Raw genomic sequence first — 18,185 nt, forward strand, 5'->3', positions numbered from 1 at the left:
GACTGGTGAACAGATGGATAACGAGTGTGGTCTATCCATACAATGGACTAGTATTTAGCCATTAAAAGGAACAAAACACTGGCATTCATTATAACATGGATGAACCTTGGAAACCTCTCATTAGTGAAAGAAGCCAGCCATGACAGCCACATGTTGCAGAAGTACATTGACAGGAAATGTCAGGAACAGGAAAACCCACAGGCATGGGAAGCAGATCAGTGATTGCCAGGGGCTGGAAGAGGAGAAAGAACTGGGGAGGAACAGTGTGATAGGCATGCATTTCCTTTTTGGGTGATGAAAATATTTTGGAATGAGACATAGGTGGTAGCATAATTCTGTGAAGTGCTAATTGTGCTGGCATTGTATGCTTTAAAATGATGAAAGTTATGATTTTCCCTTCAGTTTTAAAAAAAGACACCAAAGCTTTCATTGCGTGTGTGCTCTCTCTCCCTTTCTCTTTGTCTCTCCATGTCGCTTTCTCTGTCTTTCTCTGTATCTCTGTTCCCTTTCTCTCTCTGTCTCTGTCTCTCTCTCTCTCTCTCTTTCTCTCTTCCTGTCTGTCTCTGCCTTTCTCTCTCTTCCCCCATCCTCCCTCTATCTCCATGTCTCTGCTCAGGGATCCCAAGCACCACGGTATAAGGGAGCCCCAGCACCTGCACGGTGTCCAGCTGGCCTCATGCAGATGTGTGTATGGATGGTATGTGCTGAGGAGCACAGCCAGCCCTGCCAATGAGTAGCTGCATCGTGACCGACAGTGGCAGTAGGTAAGCACGTGATAATTATTGCTTGAAACTGCTTCATCTTAGGATAATTTGCTCTTTGGCAGTAGTTAACCAATGCCCAGCCATCCTGCCATCCTCTCCTTCCCCAAACCAACCAGGGCCACCCTGCCCTGTTGGCTCTGGGTGCTGCTTCTCCCAGGCGATATTGAATTTTTTTCTCCCAGGCCTGCCTGAAGGTCTGACTGGGAGAGGGGAAGGAGGAGGTACAACCAGCTATCCTACGTCTGTGCCTCCCACAGTGAATGTCCAAAGGGCCCCACGATCCCATGCTGTGGAGGTGTCTAGAACACCCATGGTACCTTTGTCGAGCACGGGGCCAAAGATGGCCAGGCTGTTGCTGACGGTGGTGCAGTTCCAGCGGCGGCCACGGAACTGATGCTGGCACTCCTGGATGCCAGCCTTGACGCCCTCGGCCACGCTGGGCATGATCTCCACATAGTTCCTGCAGAAGCGCAGCTGCTTGGGCACTAGGCCTGGGATGCTGGCGCAGAGGATAGGCTGGGTGCCCAGAGAGGAGTATTGGGGCCCGATGGCCAGGGACCTGGTGGGAGGACAAGGAGGTTAACACAGCCACAGGAAATGGCCACCCTGGTGAGCAGACAGAGCTTTTGCTTTGAGGGCATGAGTGCATTTGAGGGGCAAGATCCTTCTTCCACCATGAAGAAAAGCTGACTTCAAGGAGCGGCCAGGATACTACCTGACAATGTGATGGCCTAAAACACAAAGCGCCAAGATTTGCAGCATGAAATGATCGGCCTGTGTGTTCTTGCTCTGTATGAAAGCAGGGACCCCTCTTACTCTGGGACTGAGGCTGCAGCACCTGAAGCCATTGGAGAATGCACAGACTAGGACACAGGGTGCATGGTGGCTGCTAAGAGCCTTCACAGTAGACCCCAGAGCCAGTGGCACTGGTCAGTCCAGTTGCTGCCCAGTAAAGAGGTGCTGCCAAGTCAAGGGGAAGAGGAGGAAGACCAACTTCCAGGCAGGGGTGTGATCAGGGAAAAAAATCACAATAAATTCATTCCTGTCCATGTCGGGCAATTTAGCCCAAAGACATAAAAACATATGTCCTCAATAAAGTGTGTTCAAGAGCACAGCCACCTCTCAATATCTGTAGGGGGAGTGGTTCCTGGACCGCTGAGGATACCAAGATCTGCAGATACTCAAGAATCTTATATAAAATGCCATCACATTTGCATATAACCTACAGAACCTCCTGTACACTTTAAATTGTCTCTCAATTTCCTGGAATACCTAACACAATGTAAATGCTGTGTAAATAATTGTTATACTGTACTACTTAGGGAATAATGACAAGGAAAGAAGGCCTGTACATGTTCACTACAGATGCAATTATTTTTCCAAATATTTTCATTCCTCAGTTGGTTAAATCTGCAGATACAGAACCCAGAGATACAGAGAACAAAGTGTACAAAATTACACCTTGATTTAAAAGAAAGACCAAGTCCTTTGGGGGACTGCTGGGGTGGGAGAAACAGAGATTCTCACACTTATGGCTGCCTGTTGACGTGTCTATTCCATCAACTACCTCCAGCCTAGACTTACAGTGTCCTGGATCCCTAGCATATCTGCTCCCTGGGGACCTGTTCTCCCTCCAGCTACTCAATTTTTCTCCCATCTGTTCTCCACTCACATGCAACTCTGTGCACAGAGCAAGCCTGCTTCTTCACTCCTTCATCCACTCACTGCTTGTGGGGTCTATGGTCTGGACATGCCTGCCATGTGCATGCTACCAGATATGCCACTGCATTTCTAGGAAGACCAGCCCTGGGGCAGGTGGGGTAGGTGCTTCTGCTCTTGAGAGTTGTGTGGTCTCTCCTCTCCAGGACCTCACGAACCCTGCCCTGCATGGGATACAAAAACAACTCACATTTTCCTTTCAGGGTACAGACCACTAAGACTGTGTGCCTGTGCTGGAGCTGGACATACCAAATAGGGCATCTCTGGGTGGTCTGAATGGATACTTAGCAGAATGGAAGAAAAGCTTTCTGTCCAGGGTCCCAGTGAGAGGGTGGAGAAACAGCAGCATGGTTGGCCAGGATCAGTGCTCCTTGACTGTGAGGGTGAGAGAAAGGATGGGCCTAGCCAGTTGCCCCAGAGCATAGAGAAAGGAGATTGAACCAGGGAGGAAAGCCATGGCTATGCCTCATACCCCTGCCACTCTCAGCCAATCACCTTGACCATCTCTTACTTAAGCCCCCAGGTGTACTTCCTTTAAGCCCACCTGCCTGGCACCTGCTTTCCTCCTGTAACAATAAATCGTGAAGGTGCACAGCTCTCCCTAGACCTCCTCCTGACCTGGCCATTCATCAGCACCCACATTTGCCCCAAGATCCTCCCACCTATACAAAACTAAGAGCAAAGTCTCCTCTTAACCTTGGCAGTGCTTCCCTTCAAAAGCATAATCATCTCCTTTCCCTGCTCATCTGCCCCATCCTGATTTCTCTGCTTCCTATCCAATGACCACTCAACCTGTATCCAGCAGCTGACATTCCTCCTGTAGGCCTGGGCTTGATGCGACTTGGGACTCACCAGGTGCCTTTCTTCTGGGGGCTCCAGCCTCACTGGCAGTTCAAGGGGTTTGGTCAACACCCTCAGTCATGAATGGAGGCCAGGCCAGGCACTCACAAGGCTCCCCCTGCTGCGTCTGGGAAGTGTTGGTGGGCTCAAGCTAGTGGTTTTCAGACTGTACATCTTGGAGAGCCCAGGAGCTCAGTGGAGGTGCCCCCAGGGCCTATGTGTAGGGTGAAGCTAGAGGACCAACCCTTCTGGTTTGTCCAGGACAAAGGGGCTTCTTGTTTTCTTTTTGGTTTTTGGTAGTACTGGGGCTTACACTTAGGGTTTCATGTTCTCTAGGCAAGTGCTCTGCTCTTAAGCCACCACCCTCCTCCAGTTCTTTTGGCTTTAGTTTGTTTTTCAGATAGGGTCTCACCCTTTTGCCTGGGCTGGCCTCAGACCGTGATCCTCCTACCTCCACTTCAAGAGTAGCTGAGGTTACGGGCAATCAATACCACTCTCAACCTGTTTTTAAATAGGGATGAGCTGGTCATCTAAGGCTTCCCTATTAGGCTCTCTCCTCTACTCATGAACTACAATACTTTGCTTCTACCCATTCCACACAGTGGCACTCCACAGGGTATGTTATTTGCAAAACGTGGGATGCTAATTAATGATGTGCATGCTTAAGTGGTCAGGGAGTGGTGGTCTGGTAAGGAAGTACACTAGGCTGAGTTAAATGTGAGTTACGGATATGTAGGTGTTTGTGGTCTTAGTTCTGTATCTCTTCTGAATGAAAATCTCCCTGTTCTTTTTTCTCTTCAGTGGCTCATTGCTGCCACAGAAGGTGGGGGTGGTGGTGGTGGAGCATCTGCCTGTCCATCTGTCTGACATCCCTGTCTTTACTCATTGAATATTTTCATTGACTTGGAGATTTGGATTGACTGGAAAACAAAGCTATTTATTTAAAGAGAAAAAGAGAACTTGACTTTTTGCTGTCTTCAGAATAGGAACTGCCCCATGGGCATTGGCCAGTTCCAAAGGGCAAGTGGTCTTCACCTTAAGATGCCAGCAGGACTCATTCTGGGGGGGGTTGACAACAGTGGGGAGGGGTTGAAAATGTTGTGGGGGGGTGGGGAGATAAACTAACAAAGAGGGTGCTTTGCTCAGCCTCAGAACCCTGCATCTTCTGCAGACAGCACAGAGCCTGGGAAATCTCACTCACTCCCAGGGCAGGGAGGAGTGGCAGAGGGGAACTCCCCAGGTGCACAGCCTGTCCCTAGGCCTGTCCTCTGGGGGTGCTCAGTCAGCTCACTCTGCTTACCCCTCCTGGGGCAGGCCCCTGCTCACTATCTTCCCTACATAAGGAGGCCAGGGTGCATGCTGTCCAAGCTAGACTTTACCAGCCCCAACTGATCCTTCCTGCTCGTCCACATGGACTTAGGGGGCTGGAGGGGAAGACTGCTGTCTTCTCTGGACCCAAGGATTCCTTAAGTTTCTTGAGTTGCTGCCTGGATCATTCTTCTCAGGGAACAGGGCCATCAAAAAGGCCTAGGTAACGGAGGCCCTGTCCAAGGAAGGCTGAGAGCTGTTATGTATAAGGGAGAGAGCAGAGAAGGGTCAAGGGGACTTATTAAGATTCCAGATTTCAGATCAGTCTTGGGGATCAATGGAGTCATTTTTTAAAAACCATATAAAAATCTACACTGGTCAGTCATATACCATCCCTTTCCTCCCCCCAAGCCCCAGAATCCACCTGGAACGTAGATGCCCCTAGTCAATCAATACTTGAGAAATCACAATCTGTGACTTTTTCCTCCCATACCCTTCTGGGAGGACAGGACGATGGAGGGGGTCTGACCTGGGGCTGGGAGGGGGAGAGGAGAGCTGGAAGAACCTTCAAAGGGATCAGTGGCTACAGAGGATGCTGTGCCTGTCTCAGGGTGTCACCATGGAGTATGGCAGCACTGAGCTGCAGAGGGGCTCTGTAAACTGACAAGTGCTGCACCACAGGGTGCTTCCTCCCAGTAGACAGGTCTCCCCAGGGTTCCATTCTTGGATCAAGTTTTCAGGAGACAAAAACTGGGGAGTCTGTGTTAGCTGGTTGTGGTATGCCAGGGTAGCTTTTTTGGTTTTGGTATTGTAGTCATTTAAGATGTGAACACAGCTGGGTGCTGGTGGTGCATGCCTGTAATCCTAGTTACTCAAGAGGCAGAGATCAGAAGGATCACAGTTTGAAGCCAGCCTGGCAAAATAGTTCATGAGACCCTATCTTGAAAATACCCAGCACAAAACAGGGCAATGGAGTGGCTCAAGTGGTAGAACACCTGTCTAGGAAGTGTGAGGCCCTGAGTTCAAACTCCAGTACCGCCAAAAAAAAAAAAAAAAAAGATGTGAACACAGAGTGAAAGTACTGAGATTGTAGGGAAACATCTGTGCTATTCTCAAGTTAGGGTTCTGGAAGAACAAGTGTAGGAGAAATACAGTTAGAGGAACCAAGCAGCAGATGGACATGGGTGCAATGACTCAGTAGCTTTCTGTTTCTTGATGTAATGCCAGGGGAAACTAAGTGCAATTTGTGAGTAAGTATTGCACATGCTTGGAACTCTCTGGACTATGTTAATTTGTCATCCAGAAGGGTCAAGTTGAGAATAAATATAGTTAGAAAGAACCAGAAGGATTGACACAGTAACGATGACAATAATGTTCCCAATTCAGTAGTTTACTGCTTTTTTGTCGATTTGTTTGTTTTGTGGTCCTGGAGATAGAACCCAGAGCTTTGTGCATGCTAGGCAAGTGCTCTACCACTGAGCTACATCAAGCCCTTAGTTTTTTGAGACAGGTTCTGGGTTTTTTTTTTTTTTTTGGGTTTTAAACTCAGGACCTCCTACTTGCTAGGCAGGTGCTTTAGCACTTGAGCCATGCCTTCAGCCCCTTTTTAACTTTTTGGTTTTTAGGTAGGGTCTCATGGGTTTTTGTTTTGTTTTGTTGCCTAGGACTGGCCTCAGATTGTGAGTCTCCTACATAGCTGGGATTACAGATGCATATCACCATGCCTGGATTATGGGGGTCTCTAACTTTTTGCCAGGCTGGTCTCAAACCTGGATCCTCCTTATCTCTGCCCCATAAATAGCTGGGATTACAGGTGTGGGTCACCATGCCTGGCCCTAGAAAGAGTTTATTTATGTACCCAGTCTGGCCTCAAGCTTGAGATCCTCTTGCCTCTGCTTCCCAAATACTGGTACTACAGGCATTCACCACCATGTGGCTTACTGTTTCTTAATTAATGCCAGCAAGAGGGGAATTGAGTGCAATATAAGTTCTAAGTACCATCCAAGCTCTCTGTACTCTCATCAGGTTAGGCCCCAGAAGGAAAGGGGAGAAGAAATCATTATAAGGAACTAAACTGACTGATATGGTTACAAGGACTGAGAACAAGCTTATGATTCCATAGAGTACGTGTTCCTTTATTTATGCTAACACATGGGCTGAGTTCCCACAAAATTTTAGAGCAGCAATATTTGTAATCTCCACACAACCTGTCACCAGAGATGAAACTCTCTGACTTCTCTTGGTGCTGACGTCAGAGACCATGGATGCAGCTGTAGAATGGTGCCTCTGTTCGCTGAAGGCAAGGGTCTATGGCAGGGACTGGCAGGTTAAAATGAGCATTTCATTTTCCTGTCCCATTTTGGAATGCTGGTTGGAAGTCCTGCTCAAGGATCTGGTACCCGGAGGCTGCCCTGGAGTATTTGTGGGGATTTGACATGAGGTTTGGTGATAGACTTGCTGCCCACTGCTCATGTCCACCTGGGCTTGTTGTGAGCTGGGTTGCTGTGCTGCTCTGTAGCTGGAAAAGCAGATGGCCACTCACCTGAATAGTACATAGTTCCCTACCTCACTATCCCCAGCCATCCATTGAGCCTCTCCATGCCCAGAGTCTGGCAGGACTCCACACTTGCTATCCTGAAGCCCAGAACTATGCACAGGACCCCTCACTGAGATTTTGCACACGTATTTTAAGGTTAGGCAATCTTGAGTTAACCTAACCATATGTACTTTCAGATGTCAGAGAGACCTGAAGAATGGAAATTTGCCTCAAAGGTGCTGCCTCTGAGAAGAAGGGGCCACATTCTAGGGCCAGAGAGTGACCACCAGGAGTTAAGAAGAACCCTGGGGCCATAGCCAGTCAGTAATCAGGGACTCAGTCCTACAACTGCAGGAACTGACCCTTGACAATGTAGATGAGTTTGGAGGTAGGTTCTTCCTCAGCATGGATGACACCTTGATTTTTGCTTTGTGAGACCAAGAGCATATGTGCTGCCTGCCCACTCATGAGCTATGAAAGCCTCCTAAGTCTGTGGACATTCGTTCCACAGCAACAGGAACAATGGGCTCACCATATCCCACCCCACTGAATTTTCCCATCTTCCTCTAACTTCCAGCACCCTCTGAGCTTCTTGGGTCCTAAGGGGAAAAGAAAAGCATCTCTGAGAGGGTGCCACTCTTTGAGTACTGTGTAGTGCAAGCACCAAGAAGGCCACCATCACCTTCACTGGCTGTCCCAGTGGTCTTTGGACAGCTCCTCCTGCATTTTAGTGCCTTTCTTTCCTTCTTTCTCTCTCCACTCTAGGGGTTGAACTCAGGGCTTTGTGCTTGCTAGGCAAGTGCTCTACCACTTAAACCACTCTGCCAGTCCTCTTTCCATATCTTCAATGAGTTGTATTTGTTCCTTCAAACTCTCTAGTATCACTCTTGCCATTGGCTACTGCCCAGCCCCCTACCTGCCTCCCCTAACAGTCTCCAACTGTCAGGTCTTGTCTTGCTCCCAGGCCTGGTTTACTCTCGCTAGCCCTTTGAGAATCTTGGAGCTTGAGTTTCCCTAGATGAACTTGGAGGTTGCTGGTTTGGAGCAAAGTTCTCCCTGTTTAGTCCTGGGGTCAACAGCATCCCCTGGATTCTGAGGCTGCATCCAGCTCAGATGTTCCAAGATTCTAAAGACATCTGGTGGACAAGGACCCTTCTAAAACTTAAGTCTAAATGCAAAATGTGTTTACTCTCCACAGCCCCGAGTTGGTCTTCATGGGATCCTGAGGGCCTTGACACCTGCCCTCCTGCTTCCTTTTGGCCCATTCTCCCAGGAGTCAACCAAGAGCATAATCCTCTTGGGATGTCAGGAAGTCTATCTTGTCCCTCTGGAGGTTGTAAGGATCCTACAAAGGGCAAGGTACATCAGATGGATGTATATACAGGGATATCCCAAAGACAGAAAGAGAAGCTGTCAGGTGCTAGAGAGGGGACAGGGAACCCTGGCAGTTGTCCAGTGGCCCCTGCCTGCTCACAAGGCCCCAAGAGATGGCCACAGGCTAAGCAGTCTAACTAGAAACCTTTGTCCTACCCAGTGTGAACCCAGCCCCTCATCAAACCTCATGTGCCCACCCTGAGCTACCACTTGGCTTCCTAGAGGTGTCTGATGAATTCTCTGATCTCTCCCTTACCCTCTCACACAGGCACTACATTGGTGTACAAATTGGTGTCCAGATAGGGACAGAAGACCCTTACTTAAGGATCCTGGTGTCCTGGCTCAGCCTGTACCCCTGTCTTTTCCCAGGTGAAGCTGAGAGTGAGAGACCCTGTACTCAGTCACTCCCCATCCATGCTCCACATCCTTTTGTCCATCACAGTGGGTCACAGTGAGGTCTACTACACTCTGCCTCGGGGCAGTGGGAATAACAAGGGTAGAAAGGCCCTACCCAGCCCTGGAGAAAAACTGAGAGACCCACCCGCCCTTCCTGCACCCATTTCTCTGCACCTGGTCTTGGTGATTCACCCCATGAGGAATTCATTTTATTTCCCCTCTCACTGCCAACCCCATGGTGGAGGACGGTGTCTCAGGAGGCATCTACATTCCCTCACTTTCAGCTGCCACCTGGCTGAGCAGCTAGAATTTTAACTGCCCAATTACATGTCACAATACAATGTCCCCTGGATATCCTAGAAGCAGTGTCCCAAGTAGAATGCTCTTCCCTTCTCCTGAGTGAGGTCCTGCTGTTTCCTACTCTGTGCCTTTCCCTGGAATCCCAGCTTTAGAGACCTTCCACACAGCAGAAAGGGCCAACAGCTAGGGTTAGGTGAGTGGATTATGGCCCCTGAGTACCTTGGAGCTGAAGCAAATGCCAAGGTCATCTTCATAAGGTCCCAGGAGTGTAGAAGATGTTTAACAAATGACTATGAGCATTAAAAAGCAGAACCAACCTTTTTTGTCTGTATCAAAAATGTATATGCTGAATAAAACTAATGAAAATGCTTGCATTTTCATATTGACCTGTCACAGACTTGTTGTGCCTTAATTTTCATTAATGCTGTCAGTTTTACTTTTAAAATCATAGTTTGTGTTTAAGGGTAGATCATCACCTTTAACTCAGAGCACATAGAATGTTGTTTTGGAACGTGGCCCTGTCCCTAGACTCATGGTTTAAGCCTGTGGTCATGGCCACGTGAGCCACGCCCACAGCCCATAAGCACTAATGGTTTTTCTCCCTCCTCTTTCCCTCCCTCCTGTTGAAAGGCCGGGCACCTGGCCAGGGATACAGCAGAGACGCTGGCTGTGACATGCAGGGGAAGTAAAAGGCTGGCCCAGGACTCCAAGACAGGCGGTAGGCCAGCCCAGCCTGGGCTAGCACCGGCCTCTCTGGGCCAAGGTCCTTGAGCTCCTGTTTGGTCTCATGTAAATTTTACTGTCCTGGTACTGTGGCACTGTTTTCACATTAGCTGGTGCCTATGGATGGAGGTTCGGGGCTGACGGAAGGGTCCTGTGATGCTGTGGCTGTGAGGTCCTGACAGCCTGTGAGGGTCCTGGTCTCATGGGGTTGCTCTTTCCTAGCAAGTTATGATGACTTGCTAGGTTTCTTTTTACAGCAAAATTTGGCAAACTCGGAGTGCCTATGCACTGAGGGTGAAGCTCAGTGCTTGCATGTTTCCTGGGGGCATTCTAGGACTAAGAAGGGACCCACCAATTATTTTCAATGTAGGCATATTGATGCGGGGGGCTCTTTAGGGTGGGGCAGAAGCCAGTGATATTCAGCAGGCTCGAGCATCATTTGCTTGCTTACTGTGATATCTCTTTCCCCACTGTCTGTCAAATGAGGTGATCAGATATTATTCTATCCAAGGCTCCAAGAGAGAGGCATGGAAAGGTCCACTCCAAGGTCTCCCTTGCTTCACTGACTTTAGAGAAGCCAGGCCATGTCCCACCAACAAGTATTCTGGAGCCACCCCTCTCTGGGAAGCATTGCACAGCTTTCATTGCAAGCATTTCTAGCTGCCTTTCTGGGACCTTCTGACTCTTGCCCACCTCCTCCTGCATCTGTGTCTGGGGCAAGAGGCGCTTTTCTTGCCTTCCCTTGTTCTTTGCTGGCACAGAGCCGGGCACAGTAAGCACAGAGTCAGATGCAGGCAGGCGGGATATAGTGGCTCTGCCCACACCCTGAGGGAAAGAGGAGGATTGGGGGGGGGGCGGAGTTCTTTGCTGAGGAGTGCACTGGCTGGGCCAGCGCTTTGGGTGCATAGAGTGAGGCCACCCTGTTCCAAGAAGCCACTCTGTCTTTTAAGCTCAGGGCCTCTCCAAGGACAGGACAAGGCTTCCATCCTCAAACCTAAAACCCACAGCATGGGGCTTTTCCCTATCAGTGGATGACCAGAGCAGTCTGTCCTCTTTGAAATGGGACTGCCTTGGAGTCACCTGGATGGAGGACTGCTTCAAGGGTGCCAGCTTGTCTGAGACCCCTGAGGTTTTGGAGTCTCTTTCCACCCACTGGCAGCATCTGCAAAGGTGAGCCACTCTTAGGAGCCCAAGCACTTTCTGACCTGGGAAGAAGTCCCCCAGGTCCCCATTCATGGCTGCACGGCCCTGCCTGGAGCCCTCCCAGCCACCGCCTGTCCTGCCCCACCGGGCCAGTGGGATTACTGACACATACTTTGAGCGAGTCCCGGCAGGTGGGGAGGCTCCCGTGCCGGCGGCCATGTATCTGCCAGGCTCTCTGGGCGGCAGCAGCACGTTTCATTTTGCTGGTGAAGGAATGTGGAAGCACCAATGTGTCAGACACCTTCAGGGTGCCACCTGGGGAATTTGGGAGGGAGACAGAGGCACAAGTAGAGACCAGGTTCCCTTGGCCTTGGGGATGGAAAATTGTCCATTGGTAGGATTATTGACAAATAAATATTAAATTGTGTAAATATTAAATTGTGTCTTTGTATGTCCGTCCCCCCACCACTGTGCTTAGGTGTCTGTTTTCCACAGGAAAGACCCTGTGTCCATTCATTCATCCAAATCGACCTTATGATTAGCTGTGGCCGACAAAGGGCAAGGCCAGGAAGGAGAATGATGTAATGATGTCTACAACTTGACTGATGTATCCCCTCACTACTGTCACAGCCCTGATGATGTAGGTGCAGGGGATATGCCTGTTTCCAAAGGGAAGAACAGGTCCTCTGTGAGCAGGTGGTGGGGCCAGTAAAGCAAAGTCAAGCTGGAGTCACTCTGGGCCAGGGGTCTGCACTTCTCTTTGAGATTCGGCCCAGGACCCTCTACAAATGTAGCGTGTCTGACCATTGAACAACATTCCTTGAACTAAACCTTGCAGAGTTTAGGGTAAGTTTAGTGGGACTTTTGTGAGGAGTACTAGCTGCTGCAGTGGTGAGGGCCGTGTGGCTCATGAATGGTGTCCTGGGACCTCCTGTCTGCATCTGTAGCTGACTGCCTTTCTTGGTCTTGTTTTCTGCAGTGCACCATCTCCCAGGGACCATGACTATTATTGGCACCAACATGCATCCTTAGAAAGTCTTTTTATACTTTGAGTCCCAATCAGCCTCCTGGTCCTTCACCTACAAACTTTGGAGCCACACAGATGTCAAATCCTCCTTCCCCAAAGGCCTTCCAAAGACTCAAAACAGGTCCTCTCCCGAAACTTCTCAGCCATGGTGGTCCCAATCCTTCAACTTCTCAGAACAGCAAATGTAAAAATCAGATAATAAAGGCTAGGAACAGCAGTTCTTATGAAGGCATTCTGATTACAGAGTGGTTTCAGGCTGGGCAGCAGGTATTGAAGGTGTTCCTAAACTAGCCAGGGAAGAACTTGGTGCGTTGGTCTTTCATAATTTTTAATCCATTATGGTAAAATATATTAAAATGTTGCAGCAACAAGCTGCTATGATGTCACCAAATTTTTTCAATTCCTATTTTTATTTCTTCGTGGACAACTGACTGATTGTTCACATATGGGCTTTAATCAATGGACTCCATGTTGAGCAGTACTGGCCATGTTTCCTGGGCAGAGGTGACAAATCTGAGTCCTAGTTCCCCCATCCTGGATCAGACCCAAGAGGATAGCAAAGCTGCCAGGGGACTGGATCTTTCTGTCTCCCCAGGCCAGAGATGTATACAGGGACCCAGTGGAGGGGTGGTCACTAGGCTATTAATGGTCCTCCTAAGATTGTACTCATTGTGATTGTGCTGACTCATCTTCCAGTGTAGGCTGGGAGACTTATACAAATGAGCCAGAAAGTCATTCAAAAGGTGAAAAAAAGGCATCAAGAAACAGAGAGGCAAACAGCCTAGGAGAGCAGAGCCCCCATGGTACTCAGAGGGTGTTAGCAGCAAAGGTAGGAAATGCTTGGGAGGGTGCACTTTGTGCTCAGGGAAGGGCTGGCTCCAAACTCAGTGGTTTTGTGACAAGCGATTTTGACCTGTAATATTCCTCCTGTGGCCATTTCTAATAGTACCCTTTATGAAAATTTGATTGTTGGCACTTCGGGGGAGGCAACACCAGCCCAGTGTCTCTGAACTTTTAGTACTGGTGGTTGGGGTGTCTTGATTGCTCTAAATTTGCAAGTTTTTATGCTAGTTACTGACCTAACCAGCCTCAGGGGTGCACAGAAAGAGAGGGAGATAGAGAGGAAAGCAGAGAGAGACAGGGAGAAACAGACAGAAGCAGAGAGAGAGAGACAGAGTCTGACAAACATGAGAGAACAGAGACAGACAGAAATACAGAGACAGAGGTAAAGAGACAGAGACCAAGAAAGACAGAGACTGAATGAAGAGAGAATACAGAGATAGAGACAGAGAGACAGGGAAGGAAAGAGACAGAGACTGAGGGACAGAGTGACAGATGTGGGCAGAAAAAGGGAATGAGAAGAGGAAGGGAGGGGACAGGCCTCCTGGGTAGGAATGCACAGAGTACAGACTCACACATGGCAACTCTGGGGGTGGGGGTCCTCGGCCTGCCTATCTGGTAAGCACAGACATCTTGCTGGGTCCTCCCTGAGTCCCTGGGGCTACTTGCCCAGCTGGTCTCTCTGGACCTCCTCATATGCTCCACACTACAGCCCACCTACCTGCTCCTCATGGCCATCTCATGGACATGCACATGCCTTTCCACCTCATCTGGATCCTTTCCTCCACCTCCACCTACTGCAGGGTCACACCTACCCCATGGTTGCAGCCACCCTTCCACACTCTTTCACATAACATCTGTGTGTTCTACTGGGGTGCTAAGTGGGGCCACCTGATGACAAATGACAATATGACTTCAGGACAGAGGGGGTGGAATAAAGGCTAAGCACCCATTCCTAGGAGATAGTCTGTTCCCATCAGTGTGTGTGTATGTGTGTGTGTGGGGGGGGGGGATGGGGAGCTGAAGAAGAACTTGAGAAGTGAGAAGCTGTGAAAGGCCTGCATGCAGAGCAGAGGAATTTGAGTTGGTGCTACAGAATTGGGGTTCACTGAAGTGCTTCTGTCAGTGTGAGGCAGCACACAGGCTCAGAGGCATACCAGGGAGAACCTTGGAGGGAAGTTGTCCTAAGGAGCGAGAAGGCTGGATGCTTGCCTCACACTGCTCTACAGGTGTGGCCATTTGCTCCAGAGTGCATTGCTCAGCAGGGACTAGTGAGGCAGCAGGAGAGGAGCCCTGGACAGGAAAAGGGTGGCTGGGGCACAGGCAGTCCTGCAGGTGAAGAGAAGAGCAATGATCACCCAGCAAGAAATCCAGGTGGCAGTATTGGGTTCCAGGTGAGAGGGATGGGAAGAAATGAGGCTGGAGAGGTTGAGGAGGGAATGCAGCCTGATAGAGGAAGTGGAAGAATTTGAACAATGAATAAAGTCTAAGATTGGTTTGGATTCTGGGTCTGAGGAGTAGGGAGAGGGAGAGACAAGGCTGACCTCTAGGGCCCTGACTGTAGTGGTGATAAGATTCAGTCAGCCCTGACCTAGGAAGAAGGTATCCAAGATGCACCTTGGAGCACTTGATGCCTATGAGGTATTGTTCTTATTGGAGTCTGTGCCCTTTTATCCAGATGGCATTCCTCTGTTCACTTGGGTTCTTTTGATTCATTCTAATGCCATGAGAAGAGAACTGGACAAGGGGAGTGGAGAGAGGCGAAGGCTGCACTTTGCACACAGGCCCATGGGACTTCAGCAGGTGCCCAGGCCTTGATTTGGTCCCTGGTCTGCCTGCCCTTCTTCCCCCATTATCCAAGGAACCCAGAACGGACAGCGTTGGAGGTCTGCACAGCTTTGGACTGTTCTGATCTTACTTAAGATGGCCTGTTGTCTCTTTGTGGCTTGCATCCACTCAACCTTGGGACCTCAGGGTACTGGTGTCATGGGTTAAACACACCTCCCTTCTGTGGTTCACCTCTGTAATCCTAGCTACTCAGGAGGCAGAGATCAGGAGGACAGCAGTTTGAAGCAAATAGTTCATGAGACCTTATCTTGAAAAAAAAAAAAAAAAACCAACCCATCACCAAAAAAGGCTGGCAGAGTGGCTCAAGGTGTAGGCCCTGAGTTCAAGTCCCAGTACTGAAAAAAAAAAAGACACCTCCTTCCTTGGAAGGCAGGTGGCCCTTCATATTCCCACAGGGTAATGCTGGTGGCAACTTTCTCTTCTCTCTCTCAACTTCCCCCGCTAAGAGTCACAGAGACTTCAAAAGCCTAATTATTCCTGATTTGAGCTGTTTCCTGGTTTTGTTTCTACAGGTGAGGCAGCATTTTTCCCTTCAGTCACTTTCACTTTCATATGCGAGGTCCTGGGGTTGGGGCAAGAGGAGGAGGTGAAGAGGTGAGGGAGGAAAGTGGTGGGGCCAGAGGCTTCATTTTAGGGAGGAACAGTGAGATAAAACAACCAATTAAGGAGGCTGAGGATGAAGGTGGTAAGTCATAAAGAGAGTCCCCCAGGTAGATCTGCTCCTGTGTGGGGTCACTAGGAGCCCAACCAGCAGAGAGAGAAAATGAAGAAAGAAGAGAGAAACATTTCATTTCAGCCAGCAATTCCACTGTATACGTCACACTCCATAATGGCTTGTTAGAGTTATTGTTATTATTATCCTCTCCATTCTGCCTGTGTGCTAACTCAAGCTAAAGCTGTGGAGAGATTGTGTCTTTCCTATTCTATTCTGCCTGCCTAGGTAGAGAGGATAGAAGGGGCAGGAGGTTCTTCTCCCCAGGGAGTCAGCATCCAGGAGGCAGGTTGCCTCTTCTCAGGAAGCAGAATTATTAAGTGTGAGAATTTTACTGAGAACAAAGTGGGAGTGGGGATGGTTGGAGGGGTGGTCCTTGCCACCCATCCCTACCAGGTGGGCTTCCATGCTACCGCTGGGGCCAAAAGGCTGCTGCGGTTCCTTGAGGGGAGGGATGGGAGGGTCAGGGACCTCACTTCTCCTGCATCCCGCCCTCTCCGCTCACCTGGAGAATACCAGGGTGCACCTGAGAATGTCTGAGGGGTAAATTTGGGATGGAACGCATACAACCCAGGTGAAAAGGGTGGTATACATGTGTTAGGGGTAGGGGGGCAAGGCTAGGACCCTCAAGACAGATCAGGCAAAGATCCTAGGGCGCGGGGTTGCCAGGAGGCTGGCGACAAGGCCCTTCTTTATGGGAGGAGCGCGGGGGCGAAGGAGCTTCCTCTTGCGCCCAGGAATGCAGCGGCGGCGGGTTCTAATTAGAAGCCTGGCGCAGGAGCGGACAGCCCGCGGGGCTCTCTCGGACGCGCTGCCCCTGGCTCCCTAAGGTCGGGAAGACAAGTGTCAGTATCCCTGTGCCCCAAGGTGCGCCCACCACAACCCGCACTCAGGGAGGCCACCCTGAGCGGCAGGTGCCCTGCGGGTTCAGAGGACGCGCGCGAGATAGGCTACACAAAGATCCCTGAAGTGCGTCTCCGCTGCCTTGCAGCCTCTCCCAGGCTCCTCAACCGACCCCGGGCTGCCCACCCATCCTTCCCCGCCCCACTGCGCCGGGTCCCGCGTCCCCACCCCGTGCTCCCCTGCTCCTCTCCTGAACCATCTCGAAGAGAAAAATTATTATCGGATTAGATGTACTTCGGCTCGCTCAGTCTCCCCCCCTTCCCCTTGTCGTAATTATTATAATTCCAGGCAAGCCGTCGTAGAGTGCTCCTGGGTGGGGGGAGAGTGTGCATGCTTGCGGAGAGGCTTCTGTCCAACTGGGTCTCCACCAGCGGCGCGCCCCGGCCCCACTGGCGCCCGCATTCCTCCCACTTGTGTTCGTCAGATCTGAGCATCTGAGAGCACCCTTGTGACAGAGTTGAATGGGGTGAGGGTCTGTGGAAATACATGACCCGGGGGAAGGGTCGCCCGGATGCCTTCTCTCCTCAGCGTATGTACAGTAGACATGGGAGGCCTGAGAGCCAAGACCCTTCCTTTGGTATATCCGCACTTCCATCCCCAGATTTGGAGGGTCTCGCTATAATGTGCCTTGTCTGGAGTGGAGGACGCTGCTCTGCCCTCTCCGAGGTGGGGTGCAGGCGCTCCTCACTAGGAAGCCCTCAAAACCATTACTTTACTCTCTCCTTGCTCTTCTCGCCAGCAGAACAGATGCCCCTGGGGACCCTTCACCCAGACAGCGGGGAGTGGAGAGGGCTCAGAGCTGGCCCCAGTGCGCCCTGCAGCCGGCTTCTTGCCACTCCCCGCCCGGTCCCAGGCTGTCTTTACGTAACTGCGCTGCTCCGAGCTGTTCGGTCTTGTCTCACCGACTTTGTTTTAAACCTTGTGTGTGTGTGTGTGTGTGTGTGTGTGTAAAATACGGTCCCTAGGGAGAGTCTCCGTCTCCCTCTTCCCGGTTCTGCTTCCCGCTTGCCCTCTTCTCTCGCCCATCGCCTCTGCGTTAGTGTCATGCACTGACCCACTTTCCACCTCTCCCGGCCCGACGTTGGGGACAGCTGGGACCTTCTCGGTCCCTCCTCGCCAAGCCCGGTGAATCAGTGTCCCCGGAAGCCCCGCCACCCGCGTCCCAGCCGCGGCCCGAACAGGTCCAAGTGGCGGCCAAGGAAAACAACCCGCCTGCTGCCGGCGCGCGGAGAGTTGGTGGGGGCCCTGCCCGAGGGGACTAGTACTCTGAGGCCGCACCCCAGCAGGGGCGAACACGAGGAGGTTTACTCACCACCAGATCGGGTAGCTGCCCAGCGCCTGCTTCAGGCTGCAGAGCACTAAGAAGTATCCGAGCGCAGCCATCGCGGGGCTGGAAAACGCTCAGGGCCGGAGTCAGCCTGGAGAGAGCGGGCGCCGGGGCGGTCCGGTCCCGGGAAGGTGGTGGCGCTGGGCCCTCCTGCGGCCGCGAGGTGCGCGGGGTGCGCGTGTGTGCACGGGTGTGAACCGGTGCGCGGGCTCCGAGGGCGGCGCTGAGCCAGGTGGGCAGGCGGCCGGGCGGCGGGCCGAGGCCCGGGGCGACGGGGGCGGGGCAGCGCCGCGGGGGGCGCCCGCCGGGGCTGGAGCTGGGGCCCGGGAGGGGCGGGCAGGGGGCAGGCGGGGCCCTGGGAGTTGAAGCCTAGTGGAACTGGCCCCTGCGTCCGCGGGTGCGCGGGTGCTGGGGTGAGTGGTAGC

The 18,185-nt window shown here is 51.3% G+C and overlaps 1 protein-coding gene across 2 annotated transcripts in view; it reads right to left on the reverse strand.

The window, feature by feature from the left end:
• The window catches only part of Wnt3a (Wnt family member 3A), a 44,368-nt gene extending 26,401 nt beyond the window's left edge, over positions 1-17,967 (reverse strand). For both annotated transcript variants that reach the window (XM_074056114.1, XM_020153227.2), the window contains exons 1-2: positions 17,746-17,967; positions 1,082-1,323 (exon numbers count right to left, since the gene is read on the reverse strand). In XM_074056114.1, the coding sequence (XP_073912215.1) occupies positions 1,082-1,323; positions 17,746-17,816 (313 nt within the window). In that variant the 5' untranslated portion in view covers positions 17,817-17,967. The remainder of the gene's footprint in view (positions 1-1,081; positions 1,324-17,745) is intronic.
• Between the last annotated feature and the right edge of the window lie 218 nt (positions 17,968-18,185).

Source organism: Castor canadensis, chromosome 15, assembly GCF_047511655.1.
Source record: "Castor canadensis chromosome 15, mCasCan1.hap1v2, whole genome shotgun sequence".
NCBI lineage: Eukaryota > Metazoa > Chordata > Mammalia > Rodentia > Castoridae > Castor > Castor canadensis.